The 18440-nt window shown below is 40.6% G+C and overlaps 1 protein-coding gene across 6 annotated transcripts in view; it reads left to right on the top strand.

The window, feature by feature from the left end:
* BMPR1B (bone morphogenetic protein receptor type 1B) overlaps positions 1-18440 on the top strand; it is a 371913-nt gene that overhangs the window by 314156 nt on the left and 39317 nt on the right. For all 6 annotated transcript variants that reach the window (XM_036411200.2, XM_036411165.2, XM_036411157.2 and 3 more), the window contains 2 exons: positions 3719-3821; positions 4356-4458. In XM_036411200.2, the coding sequence (XP_036267093.1) occupies positions 3719-3821; positions 4356-4458 (206 nt within the window). The remainder of the gene's footprint in view (positions 1-3718; positions 3822-4355; positions 4459-18440) is intronic.

Raw genomic sequence — 18440 nt, 5'->3', positions numbered from 1 at the left:
ATTTATAATCCTTACTGGAATCAAATGATTGATCCTACATTCCTGTATACATATCACCACTTTTAATTTTGTCTAAAATGATTTCTCCTTTTGTTTTTCTTCATGATCTTCATCTCCTGTGATCACTTTCAACACTCTGGGAGTGATGTGGCAATAATTGAACACATATCACAACTCAGCTTAATGTGGCAGACAGCAGCAGGATGTCCCGACAGGCCATGGTGGGAGCTAGTCGCCTTTCATGCCGTTCAGCAGCCACCCCTTAGCGATGGGTGGAATTGTTGGGCTCTGACTGGAGCATAGCTTTGTTTACATTAGTGCTTGCTGGAAGAGTTGAAAGTAAGCTTCTATAAGAATAGAGTTAAAAGGATCAAGGCTTTAAACCTTGTAAACACTGTACTCAGTAAAATGAAATAATACATAGAGCACCTTTAAGTTTCCTTACTAGCTAGCTATTTCAAGGAGAAGCTTATAAATTATTTTGGCTTTGTTGCAGATAATATACACTTGATATTCTCTCACCCTCTTGCTCTTACTCCAGGGGCAAATTTGATTCCTACCTTACTGATGCCTGTGAGACACTGACTCTTTTCTCCAGGGTCTCTCTCTTGCTCCCTCTCCATCCCCTCTTTATACTTTTATTTTCACCCTTTTTTGAAGACAAGGGTATGTATCTTTAATATATATTTTATTGATTTTAGAGGGAGAAGAAAAAAGAGAGAGAAACATCATCAGTTGCTGCCTCCTGCATGCCCCTTGCTGGGGATCAAGCCTGAAACCCAAACGTGTGCCCTCACTGGGAATTGAACTGGTGACCTCCCTGTACATGGGTTTGATGCTTAACCATGGAGCAACACTGGCTGGACGGGAGCGCGTGGTTAAAGCTTAAAATTACCCTTGCTGGTGTCCCTTTCCATTTCTTAGGACACTGTAACAGTAACTTACCAACAGATTTACCAGCTTTTCCTATTCTCATTCTTGATTCTTGTAAGTTGCTTAAAAGTGCATTTCCATGTATTCAGATTTTGAGCAAGGGGAACTCATGATTAAGGAGAAGTTAGTCTTTTTGGATTTAACATACTGAATCAAGCTTTTCTAGTCTCTATGAAATCCTAATGTCAGAAAATTAAGATGGCTTTATTTCTGATAATTCCTGAATTTTACTTCTGACAAGAAATGGAAATTACACACATAATCTAAATGTGTAGGAAAGGAACAAAACAACAACAACAACACACACACACACACACGTATTGTTTTATTACGTGTTTACAGTAAATTTCTAAGGGACAGCTCTTGTATTTATCGCCTTCAGTATTTACATGTGTTAGATTGTCATAGCAGTGTCAACATATGAGCTAAAATGCCCCAAATAAGTTAAGCATGGGCTGTTCAGAGGCAGTATTTCTTGCACAACAATATTCATTCATTTGACCTTGGTCTACACAAGGGAGATTTATCACTGGCCCTTCCCAGCCACTTATTAGTATGTTTGAACTTGGCTCTGCTAGTTTTCATAAACTGAGGAATTTTGGATCACTTGAGGCTTATAAACCAAGTAAGCAATACAAAGGGTGTTGATGATAACTGAAGGGCTAAGGTATAGCAGAATGCTGCTGCCACCAACACAGAACAGACCAACCCAGAAACCATAGTGAAGAGCATGCACAGAGCTGCCTCCCTGACCTTGGGGGACTGTGCTGTCACGTCTATCTTGGACACTGAGCATGCATGACCACGAAGAAAAGATGGAGATATAGGTCAGTCCTTTATTTCCTAGCACACGCAGTAGGGGTCTGTGACTTACATCGGGATTCTGCTGGCATTCCTCACCCAGTGGACTCCCAATATAAGAAATGTTTGTTTATAAATACTTCTCTCTATATATATAACAGTTCTTGTTTTCCATTTTTAATCCCAGGAGGGGACAGTGGAAAAATGTGTGGGAAAGAAGCAAGAGGTTCTTGATGAAAAGGCTGATTCTGTAACTGTTTGCTTATTAGACTCTCATAGCTTTAATTTCCTCGTCAGTGAAATAGAAATGATCACTTCTCAGTGTTGTTGAGAGGACTAAATCTGATTGAATAAATGAAAGTTATTTTTAATCTAAAAACCTTCACAGAAAAAAATTATATATATATATAGTTTCTTTATATATATATATAGTTTCTTTACTTTCTAGCACCACGATTTTCAACCAGTATACTGCAAAAGGCACACTGGTATGCCTCAGGAATTTTTAAAACATGTGATACCTGACCTCTTTTTCCTTAGATTATTAATTTTTTTTTTTTAAAAATGACATTAGCCAACCAACAATAGCTCTCTGGTGTGAATGAGTCAAAAATATAGTTTGTTGTTATCAGGTCAGCAAAAAATACATTTTTGGTAGGCCGCAGAATTTTAGTAATTAGTTCGTGTGTGCCATGAGGTGGAAAAGCTTTAACAGTGATCTTGTTAAAACCCTTCTTTCCACTGCCATTTTTACCCCACTTCCAATTTAAGGCCAGACTGCTGAAAACAAAGCCTGATGTTTTCATCCCTCAGGCCAGCCCAGAAGCACAAGTACCAAAAGGCAGAATCTTAGTCACCTCACTTCTGCTGTGCTGATCCCAACTCTTGCCCCTCCTTAGTTTAGTTTGTGTGTCTTAGTAAGAGGTAAGTTTATTTCCTAGCCTCAGTGCAAGGAGAGCCAGCATAGAAGTTCACCTGCATGGGTCCAAAGCCCTGCCATGCGTACTCTCACTAGCTGTAGGCCTTGGAGAAATTACTCAAGTTCTCTGAGCCTCGCACATGTGTCAAACACAAGGCCCGCGGGCCAAATCCGTCCCGCCAGGCCTTGCAATGTGGCCCGCACCACGCTGTCATCACTGCACTCTGCTGCGTTTCCATCACAATGACAGTTTATGACTGTTCAGTAAACCATTCGGCCCGCGATTTAGGCTGGACTTTAGATTTTGGCCCCTTCTCTGATTGAGTTCGACACCCCTAGTAGAGCCTCATATAGAAGGTAAGAATAGTGCCATCTTCCTCAGAGTTGTTTTGTTCTGGGCTTAACCAGTTTGGCCCAGTAGATACAGCGTCTGCCTGTGGACTGAAAAGTCCCAGGTTCCATTCCAGTCAAGGGCACATGCCAAGGTTGCGAACTCGATCCCCAGTAGGGGGCGAGCAGGAGGCAGCCAATCAATGATTCTCTCTCAGCATTGATGCTTCTATCTCTCTCTCCATCTCCCTCTCTGAAATCAATTGAGACAGAGAGAGAGAGAGAGAGAGAGAGAGAGAGAGAGAGAGAGAGAGAGAGATCAGTGATTCTCTCTCATCATTGATGTTTCTGTCTCTCGCTACCTCTGCATTCCTTTCTGAAATAAAAGAATATATATATATTTTTTTCTTTTTCTTTTTTTAAAGAGAGCTCTCTACAAAGGACCAAAGCAAGTGTTTAGTAATCAGTATATGTGGTTATTAATTGTATATGTGATATGGAAATTCTGGATACTTCTTTCTCGCAGTTTTCTGGACAGAGGAGCTATTTACAAAAACATTTATTGATAATTAAGTTGAGTTTCATGAAAGGAAGTTTCAGGACTCTCTCCACAGACTGTAACTTGTAATGATCATTGAACTTCTGATTTGAATGAAACAAATGATGAGCATCTTCCTTTTCCCCTAGACGCACACACACTGACACTCACGCTGCCTTTGCCTGTTTGGCCTTTAGCACAGATGGATACTGCTTCACGATGATAGAAGAAGATGATTCTGGGATGCCAGTGATCACGTCGGGGTGTCTGGGACTAGAAGGTTCAGATTTTCAGTGCCGGGTAAGGAGGAAACTTGATTCTCCTTTGTGACCTTTCCTTGGCTAGATTTCAAACAGCCACGTTTCAGTAAGAGAAAGCAATTGTGTCGGGGGTTTTTGTTTGTTTTTTTCACTAGCCTATTTTTAGTGATTTGGAAAACAATTTGAGCATTCTCATTGGGCCAATTCTCCCTTCATTTTGAAATGAAATATTATGTTGATTTTTGCTGATGACTTCTGGCTTTGTGTCCCATTAGACCTTCTTGCTCAAATTCCAATTTAGCTAACTGCATCAGGCCTCGCTTTCTTTGTTCACTTACACTGTGCACACCGGGTATTAACACATGTAGTAGTAATTTTGTTGACATGCGGACATTGCAGTAAGGTCATACATGATAATTTAAAAGAAATGACCTAAAAGAAAACAATATTTTCAACATGCTTGTGCAAGAATTTCAACTAAGTCACCAAAATAGTCTTAATGTCTTTAGTTTGAGGTTATGTGCCTATGAAATCTAGGGGACACCCACTAACAGCTTTTCGGGTTTAATTTTAGGACACTCCCATCCCTCACCAAAGAAGATCAATTGAATGCTGCACAGAACGGAATGAATGTAATAAAGATCTACACCCCACACTGCCTCCACTGAAAAACAGAGGTAAGAAGACCCTTTCTTTGCTAAATGAATCTATCTGTACCATTTTCCACTGCTGGGGCAGAGGACAAGGCGAGATGCCATAATGAAACATTCAAAAACACGTGCAAGCAGTTCTTGGGAAAGCAGTCTTACATGGCTTCTCTCCAGTGAATTTTATTTCATAAACTCTCCCCTCTTCTCTTAGAAAACTAGTTTCTAGGGCTTGTAGTGTATTTCCAAAAGGAGGAGTAAAGAGACAGTGCTTTATGTTTGCTCCTACGTATTACTCAGGGTGTATTGCCTTCAAAAATGAGTATTTCTCTACATTTGTTTAAAAAAGAAAGGACCTTAAGAAAGAAAAAAAGAAAGTTAAAAAATAAATAAAAATAAAGGACCTTAGAAAGGAGTACATCGGATTATTTGCTGGATTGTGTTTCCTTTTATCTATGCTAGAGTGTATTTTTAGTCAAATTTTATACTATATAAAGATAAAATATATAAAATGGAGAAGACATCTACAAAATTTAATTTCAAGATTTATGCATTTAAATTAGCACCCTCAGAGACTTCTTGTTAAAAATAGCTTTCTCAGTTCCTTTCCTCTCCTTTTTCTCACCAAAAATAAGTGATTTGTAATTGTCACAGAAATCTAAGTCCAAAGACATAGTTAAGTGGTTTAAAGTGATTCTTTATGAGAAAAATTTTCCGACAAAATATAATGACATTTCATGGTTTTCATGATAATATTTTTATAACTCCTGTTCCTACAATAACCTAGAAAGCTTTATAAGGTTTATTTATAATAATTCACATCAAAATTCAGTTGTTTTTTTTCTTCTTTTGTTAATTCTCACCTGAGGGTATTTTTCCCATTGATTTTTAGAGATAGTGGAAGATAGGGAGGAAGGCTGGATGAGAGAGAGAAACACGGATTGGTTGCCTCCCACATGTTCTCCTGATCCAGGCCAGGGATCAAGCCTGCAACCCAGGTTGCCCTTGACCAGGAATGGAACCATATCCCTTCAGTGTGTGGGCCAGTGCTCTAAGGACTGAGCAACACCAGCCAGGGCAAAGCTCAGTCAGTTTTTAAAATTTTGGCAATCAACATGCTATGTCTTAAGGATTCAGAAATGGATGAAGGAAATTTTTGCTCTCAAGATGTGCACAATTGGTTATGAGAAACATGTAAATAATTATACAGTCAGGAATAGCTCAGTGATAGAGTTAGATTATAAAGTATAGTAAGAACACAAAAGAGGGAGTGGCACCCCCTTTCTGGCATGGAAAGATGTCAAAATAGCTTCAAAGAAGCTATACCTGAACAAGACTTTAAGGAGGAACAACTTGCCAAGTGAATAAGGCAAAAATAAAAATTTTAAAAATTAAAATTAATTAATGTAAACTTAGCCAAGCAGCATTCTAAGTTTACATTAATTAGCCCACTTGAGCCTCACAACAATCCTATGAGGTATTTAGGATTATTAATCTCCATTTAAAGATGAGGAAATTAGAGCACAGTGAGGCTAATTAACTTTCCCAAGGTTGCACAGATTATAAATAGCAGTGACTCTATTTATAGGCTGTGCAACCTTGGGAAAGAGGCAATGGTAAGTGCAGTAGTTTGGTTTGTGAAATTTGAGAAACAGAGGCAATGGTAAGTGCAGGGGTTTGGTTTGTGAAATTTGAGAAACAATAGCTAAATACAAGCATATGAAAGAACAAGGCTGGTTGGAGAAAACCTCCTAATTAAGTTGTTTGAAGTCACTATTCAGAATGGGTTTGTAAACTAGTGGTATCATTGTCCTTTGGAGCTTCTTGGAAATTCAGAATCAAATGGCCCAAACCCAGATGAACTAAACCCACATTTTTAAACAAGATTCCCCAAGTTGTGTATATACACATTAAAGTTTGGGCAGTAAGCCCTAGTTGGTTTGGTTCAGTGGATAGAACGTGGGACTATGGACTGAAGGGTTCATTCCGGTCAAGAGCACAGGCCAGGGTTGCGGGCTTGATCCCTGGTTGGAGGCATGCAGGAGGCAGCCAATCAGTGATTCTCTCTCATCCTTGCTGTTTCTATCTTTCTCTCCCTCTCCCTTCTTCTTTGAAATCAATAAAAATATTTTTTAAAAAAAGTTTGGGCAACAATTTTGCTAGAAAAAGACTAAGAAGTTTACAGAGAAGTTCATTGATGTCAAATTGTAGTAAAATTCTAAATGTTTACTTTTAGTTCCCATAGTTATTTCTTTGTGAATCAGTTTAAAAAATTGGTGGTCTGTTGACAACATTTTGAATAATAACACTAGTTTATGGGCTTATGGGTTAGTAGAGAGAGAGAAAGGAGAGGGAAGAGCAGCTGGAAAGGAAGGTAGAAATTATAGATTTTAGAATATCTTTGTCAAGGGGGAAAGGTTTCTAATGTGCAAGTGGAAGTGATGTATCCTAGAAGTAACAATAGGGTTTAGAAAAACCCACTTTCAGAGGCTGAAAGGACTGCAGTGCATGTGTTGTCCTGTAGATGGAGCCAGATTCTAGTTAGGACCAGGGAGGTGAAGGCGTATTCTCTGAGAAGGTGGAGGATGTAGGGACTTCAAAAATTAGTGGGATAAATATCTAGAGAACTGAGTGAAGAGTTTTGAAAAGAAGGGCAGCAGCATTGAGAATACACATCCTAGGTTCAGGGCATAGGGAAGAGGATGTAGGTGCATTACACTGAGGATTATGCGAGTGTCTGCTGCAGCTGGGGTATTGCCATGGCTCAAAAGGCATCTGCAGAGTGAGCAGGATCCCTCTGGCAGGTGGGGTCCCCTGGCCTGGCCTGTGGGAATCAGGCTGAAACTGACTCTCTGACACCCCCTAAAGGATCCCAGATTACGAGAGGGCAGTTCTCAGGTGGTGCACCCCAGAATCAGACTTCCTCCTCTCTGGTTCCAGGCTATGTTATCCAAGAACCGAGAACCACTGCCAAGTCACTGCAGCTCGGCAGCTCCTGCGTTGAGCATCTGCCCCCTTGTGGTCAGTGCGTGTGATACCTACTGGCCAGTGGGATGTTTGCTTAGCCTTTTATATATATAAATATAATGTGTTAACCTAAAAGTAAAAGGCCAAGGTGAAAAACAACAAGCATTTATTTGAGATTTAAAAGAATAGCTATTTGGGAAGCATTTATTCAAGCAGAAATCCACATTGGTTTTTGCTTAGGAGGGAAGGAAAACAATAACATGAATAGAAGGAAGGAATTTCTATAGGTGAAGATAAACTAACATAGTGATGCTAAAGTGTCTTTAATTTTCATATCTGCTCTTTGTTATTTTTGCAAAGTTATTTGGAATATAGTCCTGTTTTAAGGCCCAAAAGGTTATTTTGTCCATTTTTAACATTCCAAAGATTTGAAGAGTAACACTTGCAAGCCAGTTCCTCTTGGATGGCAGCTCCAACTCCATTTTGAAGCCACAACATTTGTATTAATTTTCATAATTCATATTGGAGATATGTGTGTATGTGCTTGGTATAAAACCCACTTAAAAACAGGGATGATATTAAAGAGTTATAGAGCCACCTTTTTTTGATATTTTTAATCTTTGCTATTTAAAAAAAAAATACTTAGGACTATCCCTAACTTGTGGGGCTTCGGTAGTAATATAAGTGTAGGTCCACATATCATTTACCTACATGTTTAAAACTCATAAACCAATATAGAAGATTGGTAAATGAAATCCATTAGGTCAGTTGTAGGCAAACTTCAGCTTGTGAGCCACATGTGGCTCTTTGGCCCCTTGAGTCTGGCTCTTCCACAAAATACCACGGCCTGGGCAAGTCTGATTTGAAGAAGTGGCCTTAGGAGAAGTTTATGTGTAAAAAATTTGGCTCTTAAAGGAATTTCAATCATGCTGTTGATGTTTGGCTCTGTTGACTAATGAGTTTGCTGACTACTGCATTAGGTTAACAAATACAGGTTCATGATGTTGATGGAAAACACCAGGTTGGCATTGAGAATGCTGAAACTATTGAGGCATTCTCTCCAACATGGGAGTGAGTGGCGGGGATCCCCATTTTCATTTTTCTCCTGCACTGAGGTGCCTCTCAGGCATGCACTGGGCACCTGTGTTGGGTTGGTCTCAGCCTATGGATAACAATGCTATCGGCTGGAATGCCCGCGTCCTCACCTGGGCCTGCACTACTTGTGGCAGCCCCCACAGACATTTCCCCACCAGAGGCAGTGTTGTGGCTGGACTGGACCTTATGGTTCTTATGATGATTGTAAGACTCACCTCAGCAACAACCATCGGGGAGCTTTGAAGAAAAAAAAGATTATTCTCAGGTTCTGGAGGGTATAGGTTATGGCTGAGGGTCACACAAGGTCATGGAGGGGGGGGGAGAAGGAGAGAGAGAGAGAACACGAACTAGCAAGCTTGGACCTGGGGTTCTGCTTTTGTTGGATTGAGTGCGTGGTGCCTTGAGTTTCATAGACTCATTATTGGTGAATTTAAAGCAAAAGAGTGATAATTAGGTTAGGGTGCAGATAAGAAAAAACAGGGTTACTGGTGGCTTGGTCAGTTGTCTAGGTTATCCAGGGCTTTCTGAAAGAAAACTTCACAGGTGTTGTGGTCTGGTTCCTAATCTCATTGTTTTCCTAGTAGCTGTGTCTTACAGCTGGCAATATAGTTATTTGAGATGGATGTCTTTGAGTGGATGCCTTAATGATCAAAAAGCTTCATTATCAGGCACTTATGCTGGAACACTCCAGCCGTCTGCTTATACTCCACTCACATGTCTTGCTCCAGACACCCCTGGCCACCCCTCAGTCTTGAGGCACACTCACCATCTCCTTGGTCCACCCTCAGGGGCACAGGAGTAAAGAAGGAGTCCTCACAATCCCTAGCCACAAACCCAGGCATGAGGCTGATAGACAGGAGATTCCAGAGTGGCGTGGGCCAAGTTCAGGGTGGACACATCCACTGCTACATGGGAAGGGGCGCGGTTGGAGAGAGCCAGGGCAGGGCCCTCTGAAGCTCAGAGCTCAGGCCAATTTTCTGGCCTAACGGCAATGGACATTGTCATAATAACCGTGATAATTGCTTATATGAGGGGGATGCATATTTATTATGGCTCTTTTTTTAAGTACTTGGCATATACTAACTCATTTCATTCTCATAACAACCCACAGACGAAGGCACTGTTATTATTATTCCTATTTCACAGACATGAAAGCTGAGGAATCCTGAGATTAGATACTATGGGAAGTTTACTCAGCTAGAACAGGTGGTGGAGAGGACGTGGACCGGTGTGTCATCTCACTGACTGTTCTGTAGAAAGCTCTGAGTGACATTCTAAAAAAAAATGATTTTCCCCATGTGAGTCAGAAAACTAAGTAAACTGCAGTAAGCCATTTCACATAACAATGGACAATCAATATGATTACTTTTGAAGTAATCTTGATGTTATATTTGCCTTACACAGAAACTCTCAGACATGCATGAATTACTATTTTTTAGAATTTAGTGTTAGAGGTTGCTCACTCTGCTTCTTGCACATCCTGTGTGTGTTCTTATACTCTCTCTTCATCCCTCTTCCTCTCTCCTCTTCTTCCCTCTAATTTAACATTTAGTAAGTCCCTAGGCCACTGGCTTTCAAACTTTTAAGTGCATCAGAATCATGTAGTCGGCTTATTAAAATGCAGATTACTCCCTCCTCTCCCCCCCCAGTTCTTGATTTACTAGTAGTAGGTCTGAATGCGCCCCAATAATATGCATTTCTAAGGAGTTCCAGAGACCACATCTTGGGAAGCCCTGTACTAGGCTCTGCCTAGTAGATTATTGTGTGTTATTATAGATTTATTATTAATCTATATTTCAAGATACTATAAAAACAAAAACTGTTATTAGAAGAATAGAGGGAAGAAAATTCCACCTCACCATTTTTTTTTGTCGTTTGTTTTTCTTTAATAACTACTCTTCAAAAAAGTTAAATGATTAACCTTATGGCAAAACATCTGTGTTACTAGATGCTACATATAACAGGCTTCTGATATGAGAGGTCAGAGATGCACTGAGTGTAGGGGTTAACACCTACAGGTAACTTATCCTTATTACAAACAAAGGCATAGGAAACCTTTTCTACCTGTCCAGAGTTCTCTCAGACTCTTCATAATCACATTCAACAGTACTTACCAATGCGATTTATATCCTTTAAATTTTATTTGTCATCTTTTGTTTAAAAAAAAAAAAAAAAGAAGGTGCAGAGTGGCCAGAATACAGCTAAGTTTTGTTTTTTTTTTGAATATTCATTCTCCTTTGCTTTGCTGATTCCATTTCAGCACCAGCAAAGCAGAATACCCTAAGAAAACAATCTTTCTCCCAAAGGCAGAAATGTAAAAGGTGGTTAGATCCAATGCAGCCTCTTCATCTTAAACAACAAGGTGTGATCTGGGAAGCCCAGTAAGCCGGAGCTGGTGTGAGGAGGAAGAAGAGATGTCTGTGTTGATGGAGAGGCTGAAGGGAGCAGTGGTGGTGCTGGTGTCTGGCCTCTGTCTGCAGAAGCAATGGTGCTGGGGAGATGTTTTAGGCCCTGTCTCAGCATCAGGTGGCTGGACCAAAACTTTGTGAGTAAAGAGTCCTCTTGAAATGGCATGTAGGTGGGAGAATTTGATAAGCTCTCCCTCAAATTACTCATTGTAGTCACTTGTTTTTATTTGTTTTAAGTGAGCATTTAAGGAAGTGAAAGACTGATGTTCAAATGAACAGAAGCCCTTGCTTAATTAAATGGGGTCCCGTAATTTGGCTTTTACAAAATAAAAGTTGACATAATTTTTGAGATAGCCATAATTTTTTTTAAAATATGGGAATTACTCTTATACACTTAGTGGCCAGATTATTAGGATCTCTGAATGCATAATAATCTGGCCACTCAGTGTATATCCTATATAATAAAATGCTAGTATCCAAATTGTTCCCTTGACCAGGAGTTCCATCAGTAGGCAGGCTGGCCAACCGCCCATGTCCCCCTCCCCCTGGCCAGGCTGGCTGGACCCCACCCATGCATGAATTCATGCACCAGGCCTCTAATACTGAGTGGCCAGATTATTATGCATTCAGAGATCATAATAATCTGGCCTCCCAGTGTATATTACATATTTATTTCATAAAAATGTATCAGACGTAAGATTGTTAGGAAATATGGTAAATTCCATGTATTTTAAGGCAAATTATAGAATTTCCAAAGTTAAAATTTACCTTATATATATTTTTTTTACTCAATTAAAAAATAAATTCTGAGCAGTTTACAGATTTTTTTGAAAAAAATGCTATTGGTTAATTTAGATATGCTCATTACAAATTGAACTCCATAGGTAACAGGTATTTAACCAGCAGATCATCTCCACAACACAGATAGATCAAATATATGATAGTGTCTAGAATGCAAAGGGCAGAGTTTTCCTCCTGGATACCTATATTATGCCATGGTAATATAGACCAATACTGAGCTATGTTCCTTGCCATGGAGTAAACCTAACATTCTTTGAAATATTCAGTTCCTGTTTTTGAATTTCTGGTTAGCACTGTTTTGAAAGATATTTTTAAAAATAATATTTTTATTTCTTATTGAACAAAAGTAGTCTGGTTATAAAAATTTTGTCTTAACTTCCTTTTGTTATCATAATATTTATTACATTTCTTATTAAAATTATTGCAATTTGAACCATCTTCTGGCTTTATAAGGACGGTCCTGTCATTTTAAGCTGTGGCAGTCCAGCTAATTATCGAAGCGGAGACAAACAGTGGCAGCATGCTGTTGGGAGACCACGGGTGATTCTTCTTGCGTCTCAGGGTGAACCAGACTTCCCTGGAGAGTTAGTTCTCTGTTCCACTTGCCTGAGCAGCTGGAGGGACCGTGCAGGTCGAAATCCGCTGCCCTGGGGAACCGCAGGCCCTGCTCCTCCCCCGATAGGCATCTGGAGGTGCTCGCTTTCCAGCACTCTGGCAGTGACTTGAATGTTTACATTGTTAATGCTCTGAGCACGGGTAATGGCAGATTAAAACATGACCGGCACGGCCAACAGGAACAAAGGTTTATTGATAAGGATCACCTGTTCATGACAGAAGACAGGGAGGGTTCAAGACAGAAGGCAGGGAGGCTGAGATGAAGCTGCAGGGGTAGAGTCATTGGGGCAAAGGAAAGACAAGCGGGAAGGTAATGCTAGCCTTAGAAAAGCCCTGGATGGCAAGGAAAGAGTCCCTCGGGTCCCTTCTGGTCGCATTGCTCTCGTAAATTAGCCATTTGATAAGATGAGCAATAGATACGAGTCCTTTCAGGTCATTTACGTGGGAAATAGAAGGCAGTGAGGCTGAAAGTTTTAGTAAAAGTATTTCCCTTGAATGAGAAAGTATTCTGTATTCATATACTGATAATACTTTATGCTTATGTAGTTAGTTCCTCTAGTTTTAATTGAGTATCCAGCATTCTTCTGTTGTTTTTTTTTTTTCTTTTTTCAAATTTCTGGCTTTTTTGCTTTTGTTATCCTTAAAATTGGAAATGCATTTTAAGCCAAGTTTCCAGATATTGTATTTGCACATATATGTACCATGGCATTTGCACACCTGCATATGTGTACATGGTGAATTGGGCTCTTACTGGCAGAGGTATTGTGCTCACCTTGTGTTTATTCTTAACTCTGCCTAGAACCTCAGGGAGGTGGGGAGTAGAGAAAAATTTTGCAGAGACAATTCATTGTGTCAAGTCTTAGCCTACTTCATTTTCAGAGCCCACAAATTATTTCCAAGATTTCCTAGGTAATGCTTTTCAGTTAATACATGTGCTCATTACATCTGATTTCTGTTAACATTAAAGCCTTAATTAAAGGCCTTTTGGGAATGTGTTGTAGTGAGTCAAGTTTCTGAACTTTTTTTCTGGAACATTGGCATTGTTTCTGAATTTGTTAATATAAAAGTGCTTATTTAATTTATTTATTTTTAAAAATACATATTTTTATTGATTTCAGAGAAAAAGGAAGAGGAGGAGAGAGAGAGAGAGAGAGAAACATCAGTGTTGAGAGAGCATCAATGATCTACTGCTTCCTGTACACCCCATGCTGGGGATCAAGGCCGAAACCCAGGCCTTTGCCTTGACTGGGAATCAAATTGTGACTACATGGTTCATAGGTTGATGCTCAACCACTGAGCCACACTGGCTGAGCATAAACTCCTCATTTTAATAGTGTCTCATTTAGTCTTTTCAGATGCAGACTATTTCCAGTCATGTTTGGCAGATAGTATAGATCATAACTAATTGTTAAACATATATTAAACATATAAACATATATAACATTACCATGTAATATTAGGGAAAGAAATACATAGAAAGATATGTGGATTTTAATTTATTATAAGTAATCTAAACTCTCTGAAATATTTCAGAGTAAGCTTGATTTTCAACTTATATGGTCATGTTCATTTCCTGATTTTGGTAATTAGATTACCATTTGGTGAGACAATGTCCTTGTTCTTAGGAAGTGCACTCAAAAGTGTTTATGGGTAGGTATGTCTTTAACTTCAAATGGCTCTTAAATTGTAAACACATGCAAATAAGTAAATAAACATGAATGCAAATATATCCAGCCATGCATTACTTAATGATGAGGATACATTCTGAGAAATGAGTCATTAGGTGATTTCATCATGGTGGGAGCATCATAGAGTGCACTTACACACACCTAGATGGTATAGCCTACTGCACACCGGGGTCTATGGGATAGTCTCTTGTTCCTAGGCTACAACCTGTACAGCATGGTACTCTACTGCATACACAGGCTATTGAGATTTGTTACACCACACTGTTAGGACAGTGACACTAGATGATAGGAATTTAAGTTTCATTATAATATGATAAGATGATATAACCTGTCATGTATGAAGTCATTGATTGAAATGTCATTATGGAGCACATAACTGTATATATAGAGATAGGCACAAAAACACACACTAAGGGAACAGGAGAATTATAAAGCAAACTAGAGGTTTCGTGCATGGTCTGTGTGTGGGGGGGTTGTTCCTCAGCCCAGCCTGCACCCTCTCCAATCTGGGACCCCTCTAGGGATGTCCAACTGCCCATTTAGACCCAATCCCACTGGATCTCACAATCCAGGACTGCTGGCTCCCAACCACTCACCTGCCTGCCCGCCTGATTACCCCTAACTGCTTCTGCCAGCCAGCCTGATCATACCCTAACTACTCCCCTGCCAGCCCGATTGCCCCTAACTGCCCTCCCCTTTGGCCTGGTTACCTCTAACTGTTCTCTCTTGCAGACCTAGTCTCCCCCAACTGCCCTTTGCTGCTGGCCTGGTCACACCTAACTGCCCTCCCATGCCATTTTGGTTGCCCCTTACTGCCCTCCCCTGCTGGCCTAATCTTCCCCAACTTCCCTTCCATGCAGGCCTGGTTTCTCCTAATTGTCCTCCCCTACAGGCCTGGTTACCCCTAACTGCCCTCCTCTGCAGGCCTGGTCACCTCCAACTGTTCTCCCCTGCAGGCCTGGGTCACTCCCAACTGCCCTCCTTTGCAGGCCTGGTCACCCCTAACTGCCTACCATGTAAGCCTGGTCCCCCCCAACTGCCTCCACCTACAGTTCTGTTCCCCCACAACTTCCCTCCCCTACAGGCCTGATTCCCCCAAACTGCCCTCCTCTGCAGGCCTGGTTGCCTCCAACAGCCCTCCTCTGCTGGTCCGGTCACCCCTCACTTCCCTCCCCTGTAGGCTGATTGCTACCAATTGCCCTTCCTTGCAGGCCTGGTCCCTCCCAACTGCCCTCCCCTGCTGGCCTGATTGCCCATAACTGCTCTCCCCTGCCAGCCATCTTGTGGAAGCCATATTTTGTCCACTTGGGGATAGCCATCTTTGATCAAATGGGAGCTGCCATCTTTGACACATGGGGGCAGCCATATTGTGTGTTGGAATGATGGTCAATTTGCATATTACTCTTTTATTAGATAGGATATGGTAAACATTTTTTAGATTGGAAATCTCTGTGAAGGGCATACTAGAATTCTTTATCTTTACATGTTTTCTGTAAGATTTTATTTCAAAGCAACTAAAACATGTTCCTATTGGTAGGGAAATAGAAACTGTTGCAGTGCTTTCTTTAGGAAATTTTAATAATGTGTATAAAAGGACAAAGTATATATCTTTTGAACAAATAATCTTGGTAAACTAATTGTGGCAAAATACATAACATAAAACTTACCATCTTAATCACTTTAAGTGCACAGCTGGATATTCAATATCTTCATAATGTTGCCTAACCATCACCACCACCCAGCTCTATAATTCTTTTCATTTTGTAAAACTGAAACTCTATGTGCATTAAATCTTAACTTTCCCAGTTCCACCTTTCCCCAGCCCACCATTCTACTTTTCCTCTTTATAAATTTGATTACCCTATGCACCTCAAATAGTGGAATTATGCATTATTTATCTTTCTGACAGGGTTATTTTACTTAGCATAATGTCCATAAGATTCATTCATCCTGTAGCATATGTCACAATTTCCTTCCTTTTTAAAGCTAAATAATGTTCCAGGTATTTATAAACCACATTTTTTTCTTATATATTCATCTATCAGGGGGCACTCTGATTTCTTCCATGTTTTAGCTATTATAAACAATGTTCCTATGTACATGGGTGTATATAATAACTTTTTGTGAAATATTTTGTTCATGAACTTTTTTGTTCATTGAAATGATACTGCAAAGACATAAAATAAAATGTTGGTAGTAATTTTCCTAAGCAGTGAGGTGATGGCAGTTTAATTTATTTTTGTTTAATTTGTGGTAATTTTTTTTTCATGGAAAATATCATACTTTTGATTGAGAAAAATAAGTTGCATTGGGTGGTATAAGGTCCCCAGCCTAAATGTTTAGGTAGCTGTACAGTTAAAGGTATACAGCACAGTTAGAAAATTTCTTCTCCATAGTAACCAAAGTCATAAATTACAAAACACCACTAAAATTCAATAACAGTAACCACACTCTCAAGGATATATGGTGCCCTTAATAAGAATGGTTCTAATATTCTTGCTATGTAAGTGTAACTGATTGTAGACCAATTTTCTCAAAATATGTATCTGAGATTTCCTGCATATAAATCACTTAAAATTATAGTAAAATATAAAAAATACTTGGAATTAAAATCTCTGGGATTGAAGTAGTTAATGTGCATTTGTATAAAGTTGTCTAAGTCATTCTTATTTCTGTGATGTTTGAAAAATCACACTGTAGATAAATCCAATTTGTTAGGAACTGAAGTTAAAACAACATGAATAATATTTAATAGTTTACTCTTTAAAAGGATCACACAGTAATTCTTTGAGTAGAACATACCCATTCTTTTAATGAAAAATGCATGTATGTATTCTTGAAGGACATCTTTATTTAAAGTGATGTGCATGCACATATACTGTATTTGGGAACATTTGAGTTCTATTCCTTTGTGTCCATCAGAAGATGACTATGTTTTATGTACAATGAATATATATATATGTGTGTATGTGTGTGTGTGTGTATAATATACACACACACACACACACACACACACACACACACACAAATACAAATTCAGAAACCACACAAGGAAAGCCTATAAACCCATCAGCTGGATCTGAAATAAAGATGAACTACCTAATTATGTTCTAGGAGCATCGATCCATTTATTACATTTGTTTATATTCTGTACTTATATCTTACTAGAAGCCCGGTGCATGAATTCATGCACAGGTGGGGTCCTTAAGCCTGGCCAGGGGTCAGGACTGATTGGGGCCTGGCTGATCGGGACCAGGCTGATTGGAGCAAGGCCAGTTGGGGCCTGCTGGCTGGGGTAAGGGACAGGAGAATGTTGGCTACTGGCTGCAAGGAGGGAGCCGGCCCTTGGCCCCTGGGAAAGGGACTGCATCTGCCCTACCTGCCCCCGGTTCCCCATCCCAGCCTGGGGCCCAAAGGCCCTGGCATGATCGGGAGAGGAGGTTACGGTCGCTGGGCCGAGCATAAAAGGAAAGGTGCTCCACCACCATGTGGTACCCCCTCTTTTTCTTGCCACTGTACCACCACCATGGTAGATGGGTGGCTCCGGGAAAGTGAGAGAATGGGAGCAAGAAAAACCTTTGTGTCGAGGGCTGACTTTCAGTAGATTGCAGCAAGGGAGCTGCTCTTATACATAGGAAACCCCAAACCAGAAACAGGTCATCTACGAATGGTTTAGCACCAATGTTTTAGTGGCCAATAGCGGTGAGCTGGATGGGGGTAGGGGCTGTGGGAGGTTGGCTGTGGGAGCACACTGCCCCCTAGTGGTCAATGTGCATCATAGCAACCAGTCGTTCTGGTTGTTCGGTCGTAATGGTTGTGTAGGCTTTTATATATATACTAGAGGCCCAGTTCACAAAATTCATGCATGGGGGGTATGTGTCCCTCAGCCAGCCTGCACCCTCTTCAATCTGGGATCCCTCTCAGAATCCAGGACTGCTGGTTCCCAACCTCTCATCTGCCTACCTGCCTGATTGCTTCTAACTGCTTCTGCCTGTTAGCCTCCCTCATCACCCCTTAATCATTCCCCTGCCAGCCTGATTGATGCCTAACTGCTCCCCTACCAGCCCGATTGCCCCCAACTGCCCTCCCCTACAGCTTGGTCACCCATAACCGCCCTCTTCTGCAGGCCTGGTCATCCCTAACTGCCCTCCCCTGCTGGCCTGGTCACTCCTTACTGCCCTCCCCTTCATGCCTGGTCACCCCCAACTTCCCTCCCCTGCAGGTCTGGTCACCCTAACTTTCATCCCCTACTAGCCATCTTATGGTGGTGATCTTTGACCACATGAGGCTGGCCATTTTGTGTGTTAGGGTAATGGTCAATTTTCATATTACCTCCTTATTATATAGGACTAGAGGCCCCATGCATGAAAATTCATGCAAGAGTAGGGCTTTGTTCCCCCAGCTGCTGGCACAGGCTTCCCTCTGGAACCCGGGACCC

This window comes from Pipistrellus kuhlii, unplaced genomic scaffold, assembly GCF_014108245.1.
Source record: "Pipistrellus kuhlii isolate mPipKuh1 unplaced genomic scaffold, mPipKuh1.p scaffold_m20_p_1, whole genome shotgun sequence".
Taxonomy (NCBI): domain Eukaryota; kingdom Metazoa; phylum Chordata; class Mammalia; order Chiroptera; family Vespertilionidae; genus Pipistrellus; species Pipistrellus kuhlii.
Note: the sequence above shows the minus strand (reverse complement) of the source record. Positions and strands in the feature narration are given on the sequence as shown.